The sequence below is a fragment of the Rhipicephalus sanguineus genome, chromosome 8, assembly GCF_013339695.2.
Source record: "Rhipicephalus sanguineus isolate Rsan-2018 chromosome 8, BIME_Rsan_1.4, whole genome shotgun sequence".
Lineage (NCBI taxonomy): Eukaryota > Metazoa > Arthropoda > Arachnida > Ixodida > Ixodidae > Rhipicephalus > Rhipicephalus sanguineus.
The window spans coordinates 40,853,925-40,877,014 of record NC_051183.1 but is presented as its reverse complement, the minus strand read 5'-3'; the positions used below and the strand labels follow the sequence as shown (position 1 = coordinate 40,877,014).

The window sequence follows — 23,090 nt, the reverse complement described above, 5'->3', positions numbered from 1 at the left end:
GGGGGAACTGTTGCGTCTATAATTTTTCTTTCCATCACACGCTGCATAGTCCTTAACTTCTTCTCGAGTATGTTTATTATCGTACAAGTTTCTTCCCCTTATGTTGGTGCAGGCAAAATGTGATGATCACACACTTCCCTCTAGTAACAGAGGCAAAACCGCTCCAGTTTGTCTCCTGTTAATCTAATTTCCTTTCTTCTCTGAGCTAATTACGGAAAAAGAGTTAGCGCTTAGCGATTAGGGACAACCTTAACGCTATAAGCTTCGTCTACGGCCCGTTTTTGCTTTGGCTGCAGAATTCAAACCCCTTCCTGGACCTTTAAAAAATTGGTTCATACTTGCATATAGTGCAGTGGCGCTTTTTGAAATGCAAGGCGTTTCTTAACGAACCAAAGGTACTTAAGGAACCGAAAGAGCCGTTTCTTTCTATCTGTCTAACTCTACAGCCGTCTAGGAGGCTATTAGTGCATGACGAACATGACTAACATGTCATAACATGATTCACATGACGTATTTCATGACCTGACAAGATATTCGCACAATTACTCAAGTTACACAATGACGTAGAGCCACTTTGTAAGACTTGACTCAAACTGTGGCATAAGCAGCCACTCACAGACTTCGCATGAAATCGATTCCCGCAATCCGTGACATCTGGAAGAATTTTTACATTTTTGTGAATATGCGCACAGGTTTGAGTGTGTTTAACATTCAGCCCGTTGTCAAGTATCCTTCAGTGAACGATTAGCCTCCCGCTTCGTTAGAATTTCCCAATACTTTTACATTTCTTTAAAGACCGAAGTCAATCGGTGGTAAGTCGCAGCAATGGGACAAAGTCTGCTACGGGTTGGAAGTAGCATCACCTCTTAAAATGTTATTTGCCTCTGCATTCATTAACACATATTTTCTTAATACCTTGGCTTCTAGGCCCTCTCCCAATCCGATTCTTTAAAGGCGTATGTCTGATTCAACTATTGTAATTACTTTTGAATCACCAGCAGATACAGTAAAACTTCACTTGAACGAACTTCAAGGGACACCAAGAAAAAGTTCGTTAAAGTGAAAGTTCGCTGAACTGAAACAGCTATGTTGCAACTTATTATCAGGAGCTAATGAAAACATCAGTTGTTGAAATTAAATTTGAAGCCTTTTATTTGCAATGCTGCTTATTTGAATGTGAATTTCTGCTTATTTAGCATGTTTCGAAGAATGCAGTAATCTCTTGCGGCACTTGTGCACGTAGGACTCCCGTGGTCATGAATTGAGTCACTGTGTCCAAACTCTCATAAACTCTCTCCGGCACAACACTCAGCTGGGCAGCGAAGGACTTCACTTTTTCCAAGTACGTCAGTGCTTCATCACAGAAAGAAGTAAGCCTCTACAAGGCTTACTTGTAGAGGCTTACTCTACCCAGGCAGCACACAACGTCGGGCCGATATTGGCTTTACGGCGGCTGTGCGCGGCCCCACCTCGGGCCAGCATTGCCAGCCTGGCGCCGATATCGGCGGAGCCGTTGAATTATGCCGGCAAAATTGGGCCGATTTTGCCGCCTTTCAGCCGATGTTGGTCTTTCACCGGCAACTTTGGGCCGGGTTATCCGGCCTTCTGCCGTCTTCCCGCCGATATCTGCTTAGCCGATTTCTTTCACCGGCAACATTGGGCCGAGTTTGCCGGCGTTTTGCTGTTCTTCCGCCGATATCGGCTGAGCCGGTGGCTTTCACCGGCAACATTGGGCCGAGTTAGCCGCCGTTTTGCCGTACTTTCGCCGACATCGGCCGAGCCGATGGTTTTCACCGGCAACATTGGGCCGTGCATGCCGTCATTCTGTCGCGCTTCAGCTGACATCGGCGGAGCCGATGGCTTATCGACGATGTTGGAACATTCTTGTCTCCCTTGAGACAGTTATACATGCCCTGTTGAGAACGTCCTCCTGCGTCGCGGCGCTCCAAAAGTCCTTGTCACCGACAGAGGTACGGCTTTTACGGCAGATCTAACGCAAACCATCTTGAAATAGAGCCACACAAGTCACCGACGGACATCACCCGCAGGCGAATGGCCTCACCGAGCGGCTAAATGAAACCCTCGCCGAAATGCTTGCAATGTACTGTACGTCGAACACATGACATGGGACGCCATAATATCTTCCGCACATAACCTGAAGTTAACGCGGCAGTGTAAGAAACGGCGCCCATATGACGCCGTTCAAACTAGTTCACGGAAGCCCCTCAGCGAAGCTGGACGCCGTGTTGCCGGCCGTCAGTGACGAGAATAACCTCGACGTTGCGCTCTACCTTTAGCCCGCCGAAGAAGCCCGGCAGCTCGCCCGTCTAGGATACAATCGTAATGCAATAGAGCATTAGGCGCTTGAATATTTGTATCTTAAGCTGTAGAATACCGCTACATGGATTGCTGTACTAGCACGAATAACAAAGTTCAAATATTGTACCGCACGTGCTAATGCCGCACGTACGACTCGGGGGTCGAAGTATCGCCGACTGAATAGCTTGCATTCTCTTATTAGTTTCTGCTATGAGAATGACTAACAACTATCACTAGCACGGTCACTTTTCTACCAAAAAAAGTGGTCTTTAGAAGAATAACTGACTGAAATGAGATGGCCACTTCGTTGACCAGTTGTTAAACGCTATCAAAAATGTTGAAACGTTATAACACATACCATTAACTTCATGGGCCAAATTCGAAGTACTTCTGTTTCGTAAATGTTTTTGCCACTGGTCGGCCGACTTCACTAATGTATCCAGCGTCAAAATTCACCCAAACATTCCCGCATGAATGCTTTTAGCGGAAGAAGTTTTATGTGAATAATAATTCTGTGCATAAATCGAGCCTGTCATCATATTTATAGCGCTATATCCTTTCAGCCGCTGAATGTGTGGCGCTAGCGCTCATATACTACACGGACAGTTTCCGATCTCTGTGTTTACACATATTTACTCACGCGCGTGTTTGGGTCAAGCGTAACAAGCGCATTTGCTTCAGTGATGTCACATAATTTTACTTTATGAAAATAGTAAAAAGCTCAGCAAGGCGTGTTGCTGAGCTAGTTGGTTCATTACTTGAGAAAAATAGGTATGGTGCAAAAGAGACCGGGCGAAGTGAAGACACGTTTCGTCGTTTGAATGTTTACAAATCAACTAGCCCGCTGACCATCTTTAACGAACTGACAAACACGTGTTTGTCAGTTCGCATTTGCACTTCGTTGCCGTCCATTTTGTGACATACATAGCTTTTTCAAGTAAAAATCTCGCTCAACGATTGATTCCCACGTGCTTTCAGAAACAGTCGCATAAAATTATTATTATGGCACGGGAAATACGATAAAAAAAGCGGCTCCAACGTGGTGTACGCAAAGTTTTCATGTAGAGACATGTGGCAAGAAGTGATGCATTGAAAATTCGACGAACGCCTTTCTCAAACGGCATGCCCATAGACATGCTGGGGGGATCGCACACCATTGTGGTAGGCTGAGCCGTGCGAGTTGCACTACGCCACCGCTGCCGCAGTGCATGCCGGTACTTGTAGTACTCGGTACGTTCAGCTGCCTAGAGCTGGTGCATCGGCGAGCTGGATTAACGAGCTTTAGCGGCCTTATTTCGATGAATTGCGATGGTTGGGTTGACGTGCTGTGTGCTGGGATGCTACAACAGGAGCCTGAAGCAAAAGGACTCGGATTTTACGTGTTCCCAAGGGATTTCAAGCTCCGACAGGAATGTGTGCGACAGTCAACGAAGTCGGACAGAGAGGCAACTACCGTGCACTTTCTTGTTCAACGTGTTTGTGAACTCCCTGTGCATGATGCATCGTGGTTTAGCAGTGCCCTATTGCGTCATAATAACCTTGCTGCGCGAACTATGGACCGATCAGCGACAGCAAAAGTTCATATAACGCGAGCTCGATCCCCTTGCTGGGGCGATCGCCGCCGGCGACGACAGATTGGATACAACGTCCTTTCCGGGCTCAACAGAGATCGCTTTAATATATAGGGAGACCTACACTGACCTCTCACCAAATGCGACGACGACTGTCAAGCGTCTAGTATGAACTAGACCTGTAATACAAGCCAAGATTATAAATGCATGCTGTGTACAGCTCGCGCCGTGGAGCGCACGGCGAAAACTCGGCCGTGCCGGCATCGCAGCGAACTCCGCCGCCGTGATTTCCCTATATTATTGTGAACGCATCGTAAAGCGGGCAACAGCGGTAGCAAAGCTGAACTTCTTTATGAGCGTGGGCTATTAACCGTACACTGCCGTTTCGAAGCAGTAGGCCTAGCGACGATACCGGCGCCGAGCCACCGGCTGAGGCCGCCGCAGCTAGCCGGAGCGAGCTACTGCTTATCCGCCGCATTGCGTGTGTCGCCAAAATCTCTTACTGACTCATCCATCCCTTGTACCGCAGGAAATATTATGCCATTCACGAGATTTTTGTGATGTTAACCTTTGGCAAACGGCACCAGCGGCCAGTCACCGTTCAGCGGACGCGCCTCTAACCTGCTTCACTGCGACCGTTTTATCTTCATTCACGTTTGACTTATTACTGTGACCGAAGTCCTGCGCTGACAACACAGTCTACATGGAAAGTGTCGCCTCGACAAAAAAAAAAAAAAAGCGCAATAAGGTTATTTTTTCGTTCCTTCGGCTTTTTTTCTTTATTTTTTCTCCTGTAGCTCTACGCAGTTTGGGCAAGTTATTTTCCGGATACTGTAGCTTGTGTCGCTTGTGTGCTCGCCTTCACTGAAGAAGATATTTCCTCTCATGACGACGGGAACGTGATATCTTTTTTTTTTATTACTAATATTTATTCAGCAAAACGACGCAAGCTCATCAACCCGACGAGAAGACCTCGTCACATGTAAGCAGTATCAATTGTTCTTTTTTTCTCTTAGCACTAGGATGCAGTTTAACCTGAAATAAAATAACATACATTGGAGGTGCGGACACAGTTTTCCACCGCGTTCCATCGTCTTGCGTGTCGAGGATTGGTGCAAAACGCCAATATACATGAAACACGCAGCAAGCAGCCGCACCAGCAGCGCTCCGAGAACTACAACTAAGATGGCGGCAGTGCCACTGTCGGAAACTCGCGCATGCGCAGATGGTCTGGTGGGATCGGTCTATTCGCATTTTTTTTTCGTCTTCTTCAACCTCTACCCCCCCTCCCTCCCTTCCCCTCGTTCAGCGTCATTGTCGCGAAACTCGCTTGACCAGGCAGGGTAGGGTAGCCGTCCAGACGGAGTGACAATCGTAGCTGCGGGAGCAGGTTTTTTTCACTCCGACCAGCAGAATTCTTCAAGAAGTGCGGTGTGTGGACATGTGTGGTGGAAAGTCAAAATCGTGCACGAGACGGATACGCGGCAGGATTCCGGCATTGTTTTCGGCAGAGATCACCGCAGCGAGAAACCGGTGGCCCCCTGCTTCCATGTTGAACTCGCTCACCTCATAAGGCCGCGTGTTCACTGCTGTTACGTGTCATCAGATTTTTGTTCTCTTCTTATCGCGTATTCTCTATTGACCATCGTGTTTTGTGTATTCTGATATGGTGCGCTTGCATTTTTTATTCGCTCGTGTTTTTAGCGATCCAACGGGCACACGTGAGTGGTTTTTATGCACGATTCCTTTCTGTTACAATCTTACCTTTAGATTAGGAATACGTGCGTGTCTATCTTGTTTAGATGTAGAGTTCATGGGATCTTGTGGTACCGCTCGCAATGTTTCTCGCGTCGCGTGCAGCAGTTTATCCATCTTTTTGGCCCTTAAGATATCACTGAAAAAATTGCAATTCCCGCTTGAAGGATAACGCTAATTTAATTGCCAGTCATGTGTTGCGAATGCCTACCGTTCCTTGGTGAACTTAATAAACGTGGGGGGGGGGGTGCTCCTCTGCTCGTAATTAGCTCACGCGTATACACAATCTTCTAGTGTAGTTGCCACTCTTAATCTCGCTTTTTGGGCAAGCCGCCTAACATTATCTTTCTTTTCTTCGGGTCCGTCTTTAATCCTACTTTAATGCTGCCTTCGTTTACATCTCCAGAATTTTTTTCGTGATTCGGCACCATCGTTACTGAAAAGCGCTATACCGTCCGCAAAACGCAAGTAGCTAAGATATTCTTCGTTAATCCTTATTCCTATTTTTGCCCGTTCTAGTTCTTTCAATATTTATAGTGAATGTGCCGCGCATAACGTTGAAGAGATTGTAACTCTTCGCACAGGCGTGCGCACAGTGGGGCAGGGGGGCGGCTGGCCCCCGTAGTCACCTAAGAAGAGGTGGGCGCAAGGTCTGCCAAACACATTGACTTAATAGGGAGGGGGGAGGGCGCCGCGATGAACCTTCGCCCCCCCCACCCCCCCCCCCCGCCCCCTATGAAGGGAACCCTGCTCACGCCTATGATTTTGCGCCTGATCCCACTCGATTAGGATTGTCCTGCTTTTTTTAGGAATACGGTGGCTGTGGGGTTGTTTTAGATGTTGGCTACGGTACCTATAGATGTTTAGATATTCCTTTATGGCATAATTATTCCGGAACTGCTGGCGTGTGTTCATATCTGTGAATAAATTTGTGTTTATCACCTTGCAAATGTGTTGCTCCTTAATTTCTCAGACGCATGCGTAGTTGGTGCAGCAGGCCTTTCATCAATTTAGATTTGTTTGAGACAATATTGACTTTCGTTCTCGGCCTTGCACGGTTCGACAGAATTGTGGGTCTTAATCGCACACTAAGACATCAGTGGAGCAGTCGTTCTAATTAGGAAGCATTTTACGAATATGGCACCAATGGCAGTCGATGAATGTCGTTGGGCCGCGAATAGTCTATTTTAGCGCTGCTGACTTACAGTACAGTAACCACAGTAATACCGAACTGCCGTGGTCGGCACGCAGCCATTTTACTTTATAACACATGTATCAGCCTGCCTGATCAGGTTACTTTACGCATCGAGCAACTACCGCCGGTGTCTCCATATAAACTACCTACGTGCCGACCACGACGGTACAGTACTACCGTACTTAACGCACGGTAAGCCACCACTGCTAAAACATAATAACGGGTGTAAACGGTCACGCCGGCGGCTACCCGACGTCGGCGGGGCCGACACCGCGCCAGCATCGGCTAGCATACATAGGCCCAATGACGGCTTGCCATCATCGGCTAGATAACGGCAGGCCCGTCTCGGACCGACGCTGGCTAGCCCACGTCGGCCCGAAGCCGGCAAGCCCGCATCGGCCCAAAGGCGGCTAGCCGACGTCGGGCCGATGCGGGTGAAAGTAGCGCGAGCGTGATTTACCGACGTGGGGCCAATATTGCTGCCGTCATTTGCCGACGTTGGGCCGAGATCGGTCCAATGGCGGCGTGCTGCCTGGGTACAAGTAAGCCTCAGAAAGAAGAAGAGGAAGAAGTAGTAGTAGTAAGCCTCTACAAGGCTTACTACTACTACTTCTTCCTCTTCTTTCTGAGGCAGGACACTCGCTAGAATCTCTTCTGTAGACAGAGTGGCGCATGTCTCAACGCGAGAGCCACAGGTGATAGTCCTCAAAACGCAAAGCGCTGTCTGCACCCAGTCTTTCAGAGAAGTTCTGATCAATATGACGTGAGAGGCATTGGATGGAGTCACAATATTTGTTCGTAGAACTGAAATGCTCTCTGAACTAATTTTGTTATACTGAAACGCATTAGCATGGGGTCTAATGGCACTTCGGCAGGGGATTTAAAAGAAGTTTGTACAACTGAATATTTCGTTTTACTGACGTTCGTTCAAGTGGTATTTTACTGTATAGTGTTGGTCCTGTACGTTTCCATAAGCAGTCGTATGCTGGCTAAAGCTGGCTAAAGCTGGCTAAGAGATAGTTAATCTTGGCTATTATCGGCTAATTGTTACCTATCCGCTTTCACAACACCCACGTTGTCTTCGTTGTCTCAATGCGGTCATTTAGTTGTTCACCGTCTTTCTTATTCCTTGAGTATATAGCTTTTCATGGAGAGCACATGCTGGACCACACACGCTTTACCGAGTACACTGCTTACAACCAAATTTATCTGCTCTATTTGGTGAAGCACCATTTGAAGTGTGAAGCACCGTGGAAGGCTGTGTAACTTTTCGGTAATGGCTTTGCTAGACTTCACAAACCTTGTCGTTGTACTCCGGTCGCAATGAGAGAAGCACTAGCGACGCCGTTGTACCCTGCGATGTTGTCAGCAAGCCCACCTGGGAGAATCCTGTCTCGTTCAGGATGTAATCGATGACAACCGGCATGTCGAACGTGCCAACCTGCTCGAAGCTAATTTCACATTTGAACGTAAATATAACGAGCTGGAAACGCAACACATGCTAAAGCAATACACGCCCACGTATACGAGACGAGGCAGGGGCTATAGTATAACCTCCTGAGTCTCGGGTTAATGTTAGGCGCACGAATTTTTTCAGAAAGTTCAGTATAGCATGGATAGACCACGTAGGCAAAAAGTGTTAAAGCTTAGCTCAGTAAAAGTTGTGGTTTTTATGTGGTGCAATGTCCAATATATCCGACATCAGGACCAAATAAGAGGGCGAAAATAACGTACTTAAAAGGTACTTTAAAAATGACAAGGTACTTAAAAATGATAAGCAAGCAAACAAACTTCAGAAATGCAGGCCAAATTACATAGTTTGACGAGTACGGCCGTAGAACACGTCACTTCTGACCGCTGCCTTTTTGGACAAGTACTCCAGGTGCGCCGCTGCATTGATTTTGCCCACACTTGACAGAGGGCGCTAGTAGACGTTAAAAAAAAACTAAAAAAAATAGTTTTCAACAGCAATTAGTGGGTGCTGGGGTTGGAGCAGACGAAAACGAGTTGCCCAATATAGTGGAAAATTCCCCATAGCCGGGACTCAAGAGGATAAGAAATGTGTATCAATTTGCTCAGTTCACGTAGCATTCGTACAACATGATATGATTCCATATTTTCCTTAGTGCTGGTATCATTATTTTTGTATAAATGCGTATGAGATTCATGCACGCACGCCCGCAAATAAGATATGCCAAAGATAAGCGAGGCAAAAGGCGTCTCTGGAGTACCTGATGTGACCTCGAATGCTGTAACCTTGCATTGTGTGCTAAACAGGAAAGAAAGTGCCATCGCATAATTATATTCATTATCATAGCATCTTTCACACATGTATTAAACGCTAAGAAAAATATATGCCCGATAGCAACAAGCAAACGAGAGCGCAGTAATAACATTGATTTAGTTTCCACATGCTGTATAAGGAGGTGTATAACGGCAGTCCACATCACTCGAGTGAATCCAATCGAAACTGTAAGGAAATTGAATTAAATCTTTGTTCATTGTATATGATATAACTTTATGAAGGATTCCTGTATATAAATGGTCATTCTTTATTTATTAGTTGATTCCGTAAAAAGGCACATTATATGCCGATATATATATATATATATATATATATATATATATATATATATATATATATATATATATATATATATATATATATATATATATATATATATCGAGAAAAGGTGATTCTGGGTCCGGGTAAATCTACGCAGTGAAACAGAACGCTTACGAAGCGATTTATTTTGACGTTTCGGCCACGGGTCCGGCCTTCATTATATATATATATATATGTGTGTGTGTGTGTGTGTGTGTGTGTGTGTGTGTGTGTGTGTGTGTGTGTGTGTGTGTGTGTGTGTGTGTGTGTGTGTGTGTGTGTGTGTGTGTGTGTGTGTGTGTGTTCTCAAATTAACTTGGTCTGTGAGCACTAGCATAGCTGGAGGAGGGGGTCCAAAGCCCTCTCCGAAATTTTTCAATTTGGCATGTGTATATTTACAGGCACTCATACAACCGCATGCACGCACATGCACAAAGTATGGTTGAAACGACCCCCTCCCCCGCATTGTCCGAAAAACATTTCTGGCTACGGTACTGGTTTTGATGAAAATGTCAGTTTCCCTTAGGCCAGAACGGACCAGTTGCAAAGGCGAAGTTTTTCTTGAAGGTGTGCACAGGATTTTAAAGGATTACTAAGAAGCAGCAGACCGGCGTGCATGTCCATTTATAATACTTAAATCCTGGAGTTTCCCATTCCAAAACGAAGACATGATTGTGAGGCACACCCTAGTGTGAAACTCCAGATTAACTGGAACCATCTAGATTTTCCTAACGTGGACCTGTGTCAGGTACGCAGGTGTTCGTTGAACCTCGTCCCTACCCAAATGCGGCCACCGAGGCAAGCAATCGAACCTATGACCTATAAGGCGTAGCAGTGCAACGCGGTTGAGCTACCGCCAACGTTACTAGACTAGTAATGTTGACCGCAGCTGGTAGGATGTTTTTGTGCCATGTAGAGACTTTATAGATTCTGCGTCACTCTCTACATGCTATAATTTACGGTAATTTATATCTTGCTTTTCGCGCTTTTTTATTTTCTGCGAGACGAACGTTAGCTAGTACTTTCTGCCGCAGCTATTGCTCCTGTACTAGAAACTCCAAACTTTCCATGCGGCCTTCGCTGCACATAAGCTCTAACTACAGTCATTAAGATACGTATGCATGTATCACATGCGACGCATAAACTTAGAGTGCAGTTAGCGCATCAAATATACGCACTAACGTACCGCGCACCTGCATTGCAATCAGTCACGCTTATAGTAACGTGAGAGGTGTCGCAAACCGGATGCAGCCCCCTCCGAACTCCCCCATCCTTTTGCAGCTTCCGCATCAGAGTTGTTTATTGGTCTCGCTCTTCTAATCTTAGCATATTTTTTTTTTGCGACCTCTAAAATTAGAGTTTCGGTGTGAGAATGCAGCAAGGCATTTGCATAGCTTCTTTTTTTTTCTTTTTCTTTTCGAAAGCCATAATATATCCTGGCACCAAAGCGCTTACTGAGCTGCTTTGAAGATCAACATCCGGTGGTACAGATGCATAGAAACTTGGCGGGGCTGTTTTTACGTGGCCTGCTGGTTCAGACTAGAGGCTCTTAGTCACGTAGCAAGCAAAGCGTAAACGTACAAGCATATCGAAAGCAAGGAATATGCTCCCTGCGGCAAACGCTCGTCTTATCGAACCGATACGTGTCGATGCAAATTATTTTACATTATGCATTACGTATTAGCAGCTGCACATCACTGCAATGCTTTATTTATTTATTTATTTATTTATTTATTTATTTATTTATTTATTTATTTATTTATTTATTTATTCAAAAACACTGCCCATCTCTTCAGAGATTATATCAGCGAAAGCGCATGAAACATAATAATTTGGTTACACAACATATTACATGGTTAACATATTACCTTACTCTGACAAGACATAGTATTGAAACAATTTTATAACAACAAATTCATAGACGAGGTAATCACTGAAAACATCCGTAAAAGAGATAAGCTATAACTTTCATGGAAGAGGATCGGCCCTCAGCGAGTTTGATCAGTCTGCAATGACATTAGTGCTACTTGTGAAGCAAGCAAGTCATTTGCGATCACAGTTATATAAACTTGCTTAAGCATGATTCCTTATTTACGGTGGGAAATTTTTATGAGTACCAGTCTTTGGTGGTAAAAGAAAAAAATTAATATTTGAAGCAATTAGCGGTGTAAGAGTATTCGATTAGTGTATGGGAGTGCTTATGACGTGTTGTTCTGCCATGTGAATAAGATATACGTATACCTTGTACCGATTTTTATTATGCCGTATAGTAGCTGGAACATTGGCTGTAGTCGTGTTATTTACGGTCGGTTTTGTAGTATTAGTATGCCGGCGTTTTGAAGTAAATGTGTTGCTGAGTCTGTCAGTCTATACTTAATTAACGTAAACCCGATTGTTTTTCTTTGAAGTGCTTTTATTTTGTTCACCTCTTTCTATATAACCGGGAGCAACAGAGGGCTGGCATATTTTAGTACAGATCGCACGAGGGTTGTATAAGCTATTAGTTTGGTATTCGGTGGTGCAAGTTTGAGACGTGCGCTCAGTAAAAATAGTCGTTTGAGGGCTGTACTATACTAGTAATGTTATCCAGTGTGAGTGTCCCACTTCAGATCATTTTAAAGTGTTATTCACAAATACTCGCGATAAAATAGCCTGGTTAAGGGACATTTGTAAATAGTGTAAGAAAAGCTAGACTTCTAATTTTGCCGGTTATGTTGCCGAGGAAACACATTTACCAACATTGGACGGACACTTGCCAGTTCTTGCAGCCCCATTTGTGCACACCTTATAACACTCTATTGTAGGATTAGGTTATCCAGTTGTATTACAGTCTAAAAATTGCATGTAACATTCGTTGTAATGAACTGCGGGCATTTGTAAACAATATTAGAAAACCAAAACACGTGAGATCACCAACTCGCCTCCACTCCCAGAATTTCGGGTCATTCGTAGTCAGATTCACGTGATAGTTCGACTGCGGCACACCTCTGGAGTTTACCAGCCATACATCGAAGCCGGCATCTGCCAAGAGGAATCCTGTAAAAAGAAATGAGAGCAAGAGTCAGTGTGTTTCCCATAAAGCGAAACTTCGTTCGCATACACTTTGCTTTGCCTATACTTGGTGAAACAGTAAGACTTTATGGTTTGAAGAAGAAGCACACTGGAGATAGATTTCACATTACTTTTTACTGCGACTCTGTCTTGACGAGCTTAACCTAGTTTCTGTGTAGCAAGTACAATTATATTTTTGCAGGCCGACCTAGAAAATAATGCAGTGCAGAAATGTGGGCCTTTAAAGTGGTTATGTGGCACATGTAATGCATCCCCGGGGCAATGTTTGTCGTGCGTGCATATATGTAAATTCCAGTAGATACCATGCTAATGAAACCTAGATTCTGGTATATACAATAAATGAACTGTCATTTATGTTCGTCACGCACTCAAGTCATTCCATACCAATTTTGGCATATATTCAGTTAACAAAACGACCGGAAGCGCACCATGACAGTGTCATTTAAATCATTTCGTACATGGCATCGTATTCATGATTTGCATGTTACGTGCTCTTGTTTATGTTCTTCATACAGTCATGTCACGCCATACCAATTTTGGTATATATCAAGCTAGCGAAACGGCCTCGAGAGCACTATGAGCGTGGCATGTAAATTATTCAGAAAAGCTTGTGTAGGAGCCAGTTGGAACATACTGGATCGTAGTGAAAGAAACAAACAAAAATCCGGTGGTTGTTTACCCTACATGCACACAATAGCACATAGATTAAAAAAGTGGCTTCCCAGTATGACGTGAAGGTGGTATCCTGGGTGCCCAAAAAATTGGTAGGGTTTTGTCGCAAGGTCAACATGGTGATGAAGACGCCCGAGACGCAACATATGTAACGTCAAACATGTTAAGAAATTTGTTGAGTGCAAGGTAGGAGTGGTTTATAGGATTCATCTGTACTGCGGGGTATCCTACATTCGACAGGCGGGCAGGTGCCTCAACAAAACGCTTCCATGCAGAGCAATGCTGGGGGGTTTCTCACGATCAGCACTGCTCTGCATGTAAGTGCAACCCGAATTTCAGTGACACAATCACTTTGGCGCAGAGCAGAGACAAGCTTAAAAGAACAATTGTAGAAGCATACAGTACGCTGTTGGGGAAGTTTGGCGCACGCGTGAGCTCCCCCTTTTTTTCTTTTTTTCATACCTCACAATAAAAAAGTCCATAGCTCTTACAGACAGGCAAATGGCATTTCTAGCAAAACAAACGTAAATTGAATCGCCGCACATATTCCATATTGGATTCTAATATGGCATTGTGTAATCACCATCCTTGCTCACGTGCGCTTTGCCCACCGTGCCCTCACCTTTGTATTTCCCCACTCCCTTTTAGTCTTTTCGTTTCATTAAGTCAGTTGTTAAAGCGCTTCGTCCGTGTCGTTCCTGTATTCTGTCTTTTGAACTTAGTAGCGCTGCCTTTATCATCCATGTAAATCATGGCGTACATGACGAGTATGTGATGATTTTTATGTCACAAACTGTCATTTATGTTTGTCATGCTACGCGCACTATTGTTTGCTTCCTTGCAGCAGGGTGCATTCTAGGATAGTTTGAAACGGCCATTGTTACGCACACAAATATTCTTTTCTTGCGGCATGATTCAAGGCGATGCGCACGAGGTTCGATTACGCTATCGCGTTCTACTCTTGAAGGTGAAGCTCAAGCTTCCTGCAAGTTTTCCTCTATAAAACTCCGTATGCAGGGCCACAATGCTCGCTTTTACCAGTGTACTAGATCGCTTTAATTTATCACTGTACGAGAGCCCCGATGCCTGGGCTTGAATTTCCCAATGTGCGAGCGGCCCGCTGCGCGCTGAGTCGCGCACCTCAGGACTTTCAATAAAGTTTTGCATCTATCCATACATATGGTATTTATGCAATGATGACGTAAACTACATTCCGCGAAAGCCCACAGGCTGCAAAAACGTTTATGAAAGGAAATAGTATCCCACCCCACTGCAACACAAAACTGCACTAACAAAAGAACAACCGAAACAACTGTTGGCACCCGTGTCGATCACTGGACCTGGACGGAGTTCCTTTCAAGTGGAAAGAGCGTTTTCTGTAAATTTGCATTTGAAGGCATGTTCAACCTCATGCTATGCATAGTCAAGCGGATAACAGTTTTTCGTTTCGTGACGACTTCTCGAATTCAATGTCCCGGAATCCCCGATTAAATCTTCTCGCGCTAAAATCTGCTAGCATCCATGGTTAGTTTAGGTGGTAGACAAACTACAGAATGCTGTTAATCACTGGTTATTCCGTCCCAGAAACACATTTTTTTTTTGTTTTAATGCGAATATTTCTTTTTGAGGAACTCATATCAACGCCTTAAACGTTTTAAGCGTTTTCGAGGCAAAGAAAAATTCAGAAACAGAAAAGAGAAATCCAGCGTCCTGCCTGTCCTGTTCTCTGCTTCTCATTTATCATTTTCCTCGTAAGAGCTGGGATACATAATATCTTTATGACTAGTCTAGTTTTCTTGTATATTCAAGCATATTTAACTACCCAACTTTTTCGCAGTAAGTTCTGAAGTCGCATGGGTTTTGTTTTCGTGATTATGACAATTCCAGTATTCTTTGAGAAGATCTGTATGCTGGGCCACAGTCCTCGTTTTTTGCACGCGTTGAGATGCGATACCTGGACTTCGAGATGGTAGGTTCGCTGTCCAGGAGGCGGCGTTTGTGAGCAGACCGTGGACAAGCAACATCGGCGTCCGCCTTGCCGTGGCGTTACTGTCCGAGCTCGGGAGTATCCTGTCGACTTCTAGGATGTAGCCGTCAGCAGTGGTAACCTTGTGAACTTCGACGTTGTAGCCGAAGTACCGCATCAGCTCAGCCTGTTGAAAGAATTTATTTAAAATTATTACTCAGCGTCGTTATATTAATAAAGTCTTCCTTATTACGTTTAGACGTACCCCGACAAGTTTTCTCTCAATTTTTATGCAGCAAACTTGATTGTCCACACATTTTGCTTGTCTCACCAATCACACAAGCGATACCTTTGTAAATTATAGTGTGGCATAAATAGCGAAACTGCCATTAAGTTGAGTCAGAAAAATTGACCCTTGCACGTTCATACCTCAAATTTTCGAGTCAAATTTCAGCACTTTGAATTTGACATGGTAGCGTGGACCACTCAAATAACATTTGATGAAAACTTGAGGTACGTACTTACGTGCAGGTAACGTTGTCCCGATTGGGTTTACCAGAGGCCTGGCTGCATGTGCCACGCTATATATGTATATATGTGCTACCGAGTAATAAAAAGAAAGTTTTATGAGAAATAACGTTGGCAGTATTTGATTACTCTAGAGCAATTTTTCGATTGACTTTTTAGGCTGCAATTGTACTTGCAATCGGTTACTTTTTTTTTGTAACTTGCGCAGGTCTGATAGTGACCCTCAAGCTGTTGGTTCTTTGAAGGGCCTTTTTAAATGATCCCATCCGTCCAGCATCATCGCGTGATCCCGGGGTAGGGTGTTCGGATGCGTCTCGTTACCTCGGGCGTGTTAGGTTACCGTTCAGTCATGGCTACCAGATACATAATGATGAACTTCACTAAAGTTAATGTCATCACAGGGTATGCAGCAGTTTGCAACCGATTCTTTTTTTTTTTCGAAGAGAAGGCTGTTTCCTCACTTCATGAAAGAGCTGCTAATACGTGTGACGTGAAACGCTACGGTGACCCACGACGCACTGAAAGTGCTGGAACATCGACTGCGTTTTATACTGCATCGCCGGATCTAAAAAAGAGGCAGCCGTGCACATATGTTTATGCGTATGTTAAAACATTCTTATGTGATCCAAAGTAACGCGCGAAGTATCTTTATTAAATCGGCGAACCCAGCCTTTAAAGACACGTACACAAGAAGAGAAGTTTTGACGACACACGCTGGGACACCCAGCGCGTGTGTCGCAATACTTCTCTTCTTGTGTACGTGTACACACAGGGTACCACTATGTACACTGTGTACACAGTGTACACACTATGTACCAAGAGGCCCAACACCAGACTCTTCTACGGCATCTTTATTACCCTGTCTTCTATAGGCCCCATATTTTGATTTAATTTTCTGCCGCCTGCAGCCGGTTTTCAAGAGCGAAAAAGAAACTAAAATGGGAGAATACATTGTTTCCCTGTTTCGAGTACTTAGATATGGCCACAAACAAACAATTTCACCCCTCATTGAACCTTTGTTTTATTTTGTAATTCTAAATTTCTTTTAATGAGGACAATTAGCCCAAGCTTCATTGTGTCTGACTATTTATGGCTTAGACAAATAAGTTTAGCCCCTCTGATCTGTATCACGGAGCACCCTGCGAGCAGTTCCATTTATTCATGTTGACGTGGTCTTTTTAGTTTATTCAATTTTTCATTTGGTCAATCGTCGGTTGTGCAGAAAGTTTCTCTTATCCTAGCCTACGTAGACGTTGGACATCTGGAGGACAGGAAAATGGAGAGCAGAGAGTGGGGTTATTTACACATGTACAGAAAAGCGACAAGAAATTAATACATCATATTTCGATCACTTGTCGAGGGACCTCCTTCAAAAAGTTTGTCACATGGCCCCGCACATCGGCACTGAAAGCTGCAGCGTGGTCAGCGTTACCTAAAATTCTTTACTCCTTTTTTTTTCTCTCTTTTGTTCAATGTCAAACAGCATCGCCCATGCTACTCCCTGTCACGCGTTTTCTGACTCACCACCTTCCAACATTCCTTCGCTTTCCTTTTCCTTGTACCTCTGCCAAAAAAAGAGCGAAGAGACTTGAAAGCGCTGCCTGACTTGTCATGACACGCATGAAGGCAGTTTACATCTTAGACATGCGGATTATTGCTGCGGTGGCCGGCAACTCTGCTGCAGGTGCGCTTGAGGGACCTGCCTCCCCTTTTCAATACACACCAAAGATCGGTCCCTCCTCCTGCAGCTGCGCATGGGCGTCGCCTGGATGGCTGCTCAGATCCCACCTTCGGTGGGGCCTCGTCCCCTGCCTTCCAGGAGTGTACTCTTGCACGATACCAAAAACAACACACTTGCTGCGAGAAGACGCTTAGTAAGCGAGAAAACGCACAAAAAGAAAATGTGGGTGGCGACGCCACCTTGAAGTTTCCGCGCCAATCGCCGTGACGTCACATATTTTGACGGCGCCTACTAGGGCATACGTAGTTCCTAATCGGTAAAAATGAAGTACATTGTCGTCTGAGGGGGCCATAACATAACATACCAAGTTTGGGGAAATTTCGTTGGGCCAAGGGCGCGAAAATACGATAAGTGCACTTTGAAATTCGTGACGTCACGCGTGAAGATTTCGGCGCGATACTTAAAAATGAAATTTGGATTTCATTTTCTCCTATATTAGTACACCTATGATAGATAGGTTAACGACATTAGAGCTCTTAGAGTACAATTTATCAATCTAAACTGGTTCATTGTTTCTCTTTAGTGTCCCAGTGTAATAGAGCGTGGTAGAAGAGTAAAATAACAACCAGGCGTGTTTGTGGTTTAAAGCTTCCCACCCACTAGAAAGTGCTCAGCCGAAATTCTTCATCGTCATCAGCCACAGCATAAACAACGTGCACATAATGCCTTACAAATGTGTAGCGGGTACCTCGCTTCTCCGCAGAATGGCCAATAATGGCATTGCGGGTGCTTCCCTACTTCCCAAAAATTATGATGATTTATGGCGTAGTGAGTACATTGCGAGTGTACTTGTATTAGATGTCTCAAGCGAGTTTACAACGGACTCTAAAAAGGCCAGTCTTCCAGCTTTCGCTGTGACTATGCTGCGTGTTCCTTGAAGACCCGGTGTTTTTCTCTTCCTGTCATTTCATAAACCTCACTTCCTCCTCTCCGTGAAAGCTTACGCGTGCGTCCGTCTCAGGCTTCAAATGTAGCGTCTTTCCTTCACCTGCATTTCACCTATCAAACTTGTTCCCTGTAGACGGGCTTTGTAAAGCGAAATTCATTTGGGAATGTGGGCTTTAGTAGATATGACACGAAACATTGTGACGCCTTTGGAAATCAAAATGATCAATTACGAATGTATTCTAGTATGTCTCTTTGCGACACGCGTCGTGATCGACTGTCTACAAATGCGTGAAACTTACACAATTTCATGGTTCCGGAGACCAAAATTAAAGCAAATGAAAGTGTTAGAATAAATTATAGTTTATTTTAAGTAATTAATTGTAATTACGACGTAAACAAATATCTAGTTACTGTACAGTCAGGCGTGCTACAGTTCTTCCTAATCCGAATTCGACGACCCTCTCAAATTACATGCGATAGTTATCTGCTGACACCGAGCATTCCTAAAAAGGTAAAAAAATATTTCAATGTTTCTGCCGAAACGTCCCACGTCCAACGTCTCGTTACACGCGGTACTGCCTTCACCAAAGCCATTGTGTCTAGGGAAATATTTCTCTTAGAAGAATGAACTCTGAGCTGCCAGAATGCACAATTTACCATTAGCTAACTATTCGTGGTCTCTTCCTTACCAGTAGTTCGCGAAGGTGGCAAAAGTAAGTCGCGTCTCCTACTGAGGACTCCATGTCGAAAAGGGATATAAAGTTTTGCTTGACTGGTTGGAGTCGAACCAACCTCCTTGCGGCCTGGCCGACTGAAATCGTCTCGACACTTTCATGGCCCGATAAGCCGAATCGACCTCTCACTCATATTGTCGGGCTCATGTAATGCATAACTATTCGGCGGGCGATAAGATTGTCTCCACAGGAAAATTAAATCATGCAGATTTTAGTTAGACTGTACCTATTGTGGTGAACTGATACCCACGGCACTGTGTGGTCTGCCCGCACGAGGCCATGAGTTTAACTGGCTGCCTCTGCGGCGACAATTGTTTAGGGGCCGTACGCCAGAACACTCGTTTATTTTGATTTCAGTACACATTGAAAAGAAAACATGGTGATTGTTATTACACCGGCGCTCTCGGCTGTATGAGCAGTGCCTCACTGGTAGACGTTCTGGCACGTGACACCTTGAACGAGCAAATCATATACAGTCGAATTCATCGACGACATAAGCTGCATAACGAAGGATCTTTTATTCACAACCGCATACATATTGTGGAAGTGTTACTACATGTGCACGAGTTTTACAGCGAAGTCGTCAAAACAACGAAGTGTCATAAAGGTCTCGAGTACTTTGCTATAAGAACATTCGGCAAAAATTTACCTGATGAATATGCCTTATGGTATGGGGCTTACTGGAGTACATCGCATGAACTGTGTGAGCTCCACGCACATCTGATATGTAACACGACGGTTCATCCCGCACAGAGCTGTACCTATTGGCAAGCGACGAATTATGCCGCTCTGCAAACGTCGTAATTCGGCTCACACCTTTTACGAGGTGCGGCGCAAAAACCCTCTAGTAATGCTTTCCGGCTCAGTGACAAAATGGAGTGATGTTACTTTGGGGATCAAGCGCAATTATTTACTAGAAGCCGGATTTTTAGGCATTAAAGAAACGCGTTTTGGGCGCCCAAAATAGGCAGGCAAAACAACGTTCTAGGGGCCAAAAATAGGCAGGCTAAACACGTGTCAGGCCTCCAACATCGTAAATGTAGGCACAACAAAATTTTACATAAATACGAACAAGTTCAGAACGAAGACGTGTGCGTGCCTGTCACGCAGGCCAGCGTGGAGAGGGCATTGTCGGCGTTGAAGTTTATGTTAAAGTAAAAGCTGTTATGAGATCAAAACAGCCGATTTCCGCGCCATAGTTGTCCGCCGCCACCGGTGTCCGTAACCGCTATCGCGTGAAATTAGAAAAATGAAATGAGAAACAAATTTCTAGGATCGGATGGGAATTTAAATCGCGCCCTCTGCGTGGCATTTGAGTATTCCACCACAGTGCCACGCTGGTGCTTGTAACTCCTTCGCGAAAATATTCTATACATGCGTCATGTCGGGCAAGGAATCGTGTTAACATATGTAATATAGCCTGGCAGAAGAGTAAAATAACAACCTGGCGTCACACAATGCGAATTGTGCAACCAGTCAGTCGTTGAATGCTTCCAACCCATTACAAAGGGCTCAGCCATAAATCTTCATCGTCATCAGCCACCGCACAAAGTGCACACAATGCCTAACAGATGTGTAGGGGGTACCACAAGAATGACGAAGATTGGCATAGTGGGTGCTTCGCTACTTCAGAAAAATTACGATGATTTATGGCATAGTGGGTACCTTGCATGTGTACTTGTATTAGTTGCCCCAAGAGAGTCTACAACGGGCTCTAGAATGGCTGCTCTTCCAGGTTTCGCTATGACATGTGCTGCGTGTTCAGCGCAGGCCTGGCAATTTTTTTATCAGAACAGAGGTCTCACACATCACACAGTACACATAATGACGTGCTGCTTCTGAAATCACTCACTCCATTGACAAAAAGCATACAGCCCGCTAAAAAATCGTAATTTGCTTTTGAGAAAGCAAATATTGTGACTTTGAAGGGTATACTGCTTTGTGCTAGTTGGTAGGAATTCGTGGTACAGTTACTTCCGCTCCTCTGAAGAACGTCGGAAGAGCGTGTTTTATCCCTGTCCCACTTTAAAGGGACACTAAAGGAAAATAACAATTTATGTCAGAGTGAAATCCCAATGTACGACAACTTCTAAAACGGCAATATTATCAACAGCAGTGCCCTACTTACCGAGAAATTAAGCTAAATGTATCACATGATGAGCGCCACGAGTGGGACATTTTCGAAGTGATCCCGATGACGTAGGGAAGTCGGCCTACAATAAATCACTAGTAATCAAACTAGCAGCAGTAAAAAAAGGACATTCCGAGCATCAAAAGACGTAATAAAATGCTGCTTGTTCGTTTCCGCTTGATTCATGGAAAACAAAACCTCTGTGGCGTTGCCATGGGGAACGGCGCGCGTGCTTCAAAGGTTCCGTTTTCGCCGAACTGCGCCTCGCCCGTCTCAGTCGTAGTTTTGGGATCGCGTACTGCCGTGCGTGTTTTGCGCGCTCGTGAAAGTCGCTCTGACAGAAAGTTCGACAAAATGCCGCATGCGTGTGATATTGCCGGATGCCCGAATGGTGCACAACGCCAGTGCTGCAGCAAGGAAACCGGTGTCTTTTTACTGGGTGCCGCGGAATGAACCCTTACGCTCGAAGTGGCTTAGTGTCATGCCATTGCGCCCGTGTGCTAAACAGTCAAAACCTCTGCGTGTGTGCTCGCTGCACTTTCGTACTGAGGATTACGAGACCAACCGCAACTTGGTGACGGCTTTGAATGTGCCCATCCGAGCAAGTCTTTGCCGCAGCGCCGTTGTTGCTACTGTGGGTCCCGCTACTTCCGCTCGGCTGCTACTAGTGCCGGCGGCCGCGCAGTAAAAGCGGGCAACGTTGGGCACGGCAGCAGTGACGTATGAAAGTCGTATTTTCAGGCGGGAGATTTGAAGCGCGCTATGCGGACCACTAAAAACGTGATTTTATTTCAAAATAAGCACTTCCTTGGCACAAAAGCAGCACTACGAGGTTTCTGGACCGCTATTTCAACAATCAACGTCGACTTAATATTTGCCTTTAGTGTCCCTTTAAGAGGAGGGCAAGTAACTACATTACACATCCAATGTTTTTTTTATGATTACCTTAACTTCAGATTTTTGCATACAAAAAAACCGTAACGAACCGTTACGGAACATTTTTTTTTTTCGTTTCGGAACACAAACGGAAAGGAACTTTTTGCGTGGAACGAAACTAAAACCGAAACGAAAGACATTTCGTTCCAACACCCTGGTCTCAGCAAACGACACAACGTTGCAGCTTTGATTAGTTCTTCTCAACCTTTACGCCACAGAAAAAAGCGGCCGCGATTGGACGCGCACTTTACGCACGCACAGTGGTACATTTGGCTTTTTTATTCTTACGTTGTGACTGACTATAGACTACGAAAGCATGTGACTCTTCTATACAACCTGCCGCTGTGGTAAAGGGGGTGCTCGACTGCTGACCCGAACGTCACGGGATCGAATCCCGGCCGCGCAGGCCGCATTTCGATGGAGGTGAAATGCAAGAGGACCATGTGCTTAGATTTAGGTACCCCCGGTGGTCGACACTTCCGGACCCCTGCACTACGGCGTCCCTCATAACCGTATCGTGGTTTTGGGATGCAAAACTCCAACAATTACTATTATTACTCTTTCAGACGCATTAAAACCTACACACCAGGGGCGTAGCCAAGGCGGGGGGGGGGGGGGCGTTTGGGGGGTTCAGCACCCCCCCCCCAAATTTTTCAATTTTGCTTGCGCATATATACACGCACACATACAAACGCACACACGAACATACATAAAGTATGGTTGAACCCTCCCCCCCCCCCGAAAAACATTTCTGGCTACGCCCATGCTACACATCATAACAGCATACTATATCGAATGAGTTATTAAACGCTCATAGGAAAGCGAAAAAGTCAGTGCAGGGAACGTCCAAGTGCATGAAACAATGAAATACATCATAAACATCAACATACCGGAGGTAATTTCGCCTGTTCAGCTACTTCGGTGGCCTCGGAGCCGATGATCATTGACTGAGCGAGCAGCCAACCAAGCCAAAATAC

The 23,090-nt window shown here is 44.9% G+C and overlaps 1 protein-coding gene across 1 annotated transcript in view; it reads right to left on the bottom strand.

The window, feature by feature from the left end:
- LOC119401767 (lipase member K-like) overlaps nucleotides 1-23,090 on the bottom strand; it is a 36,101-nt gene extending 13,011 nt beyond the window's left edge. The window contains exons 1-4 of the mRNA XM_037668739.2: nucleotides 23,004-23,090; nucleotides 15,144-15,342; nucleotides 12,363-12,481; nucleotides 8,141-8,323 (exon numbers count right to left, since the gene is read on the bottom strand). Coding sequence (XP_037524667.2) covers nucleotides 8,141-8,323; nucleotides 12,363-12,481; nucleotides 15,144-15,342; nucleotides 23,004-23,057 — 555 coding nt within the window. The 5' untranslated portion in view covers nucleotides 23,058-23,090. The remainder of the gene's footprint in view (nucleotides 1-8,140; nucleotides 8,324-12,362; nucleotides 12,482-15,143; nucleotides 15,343-23,003) is intronic.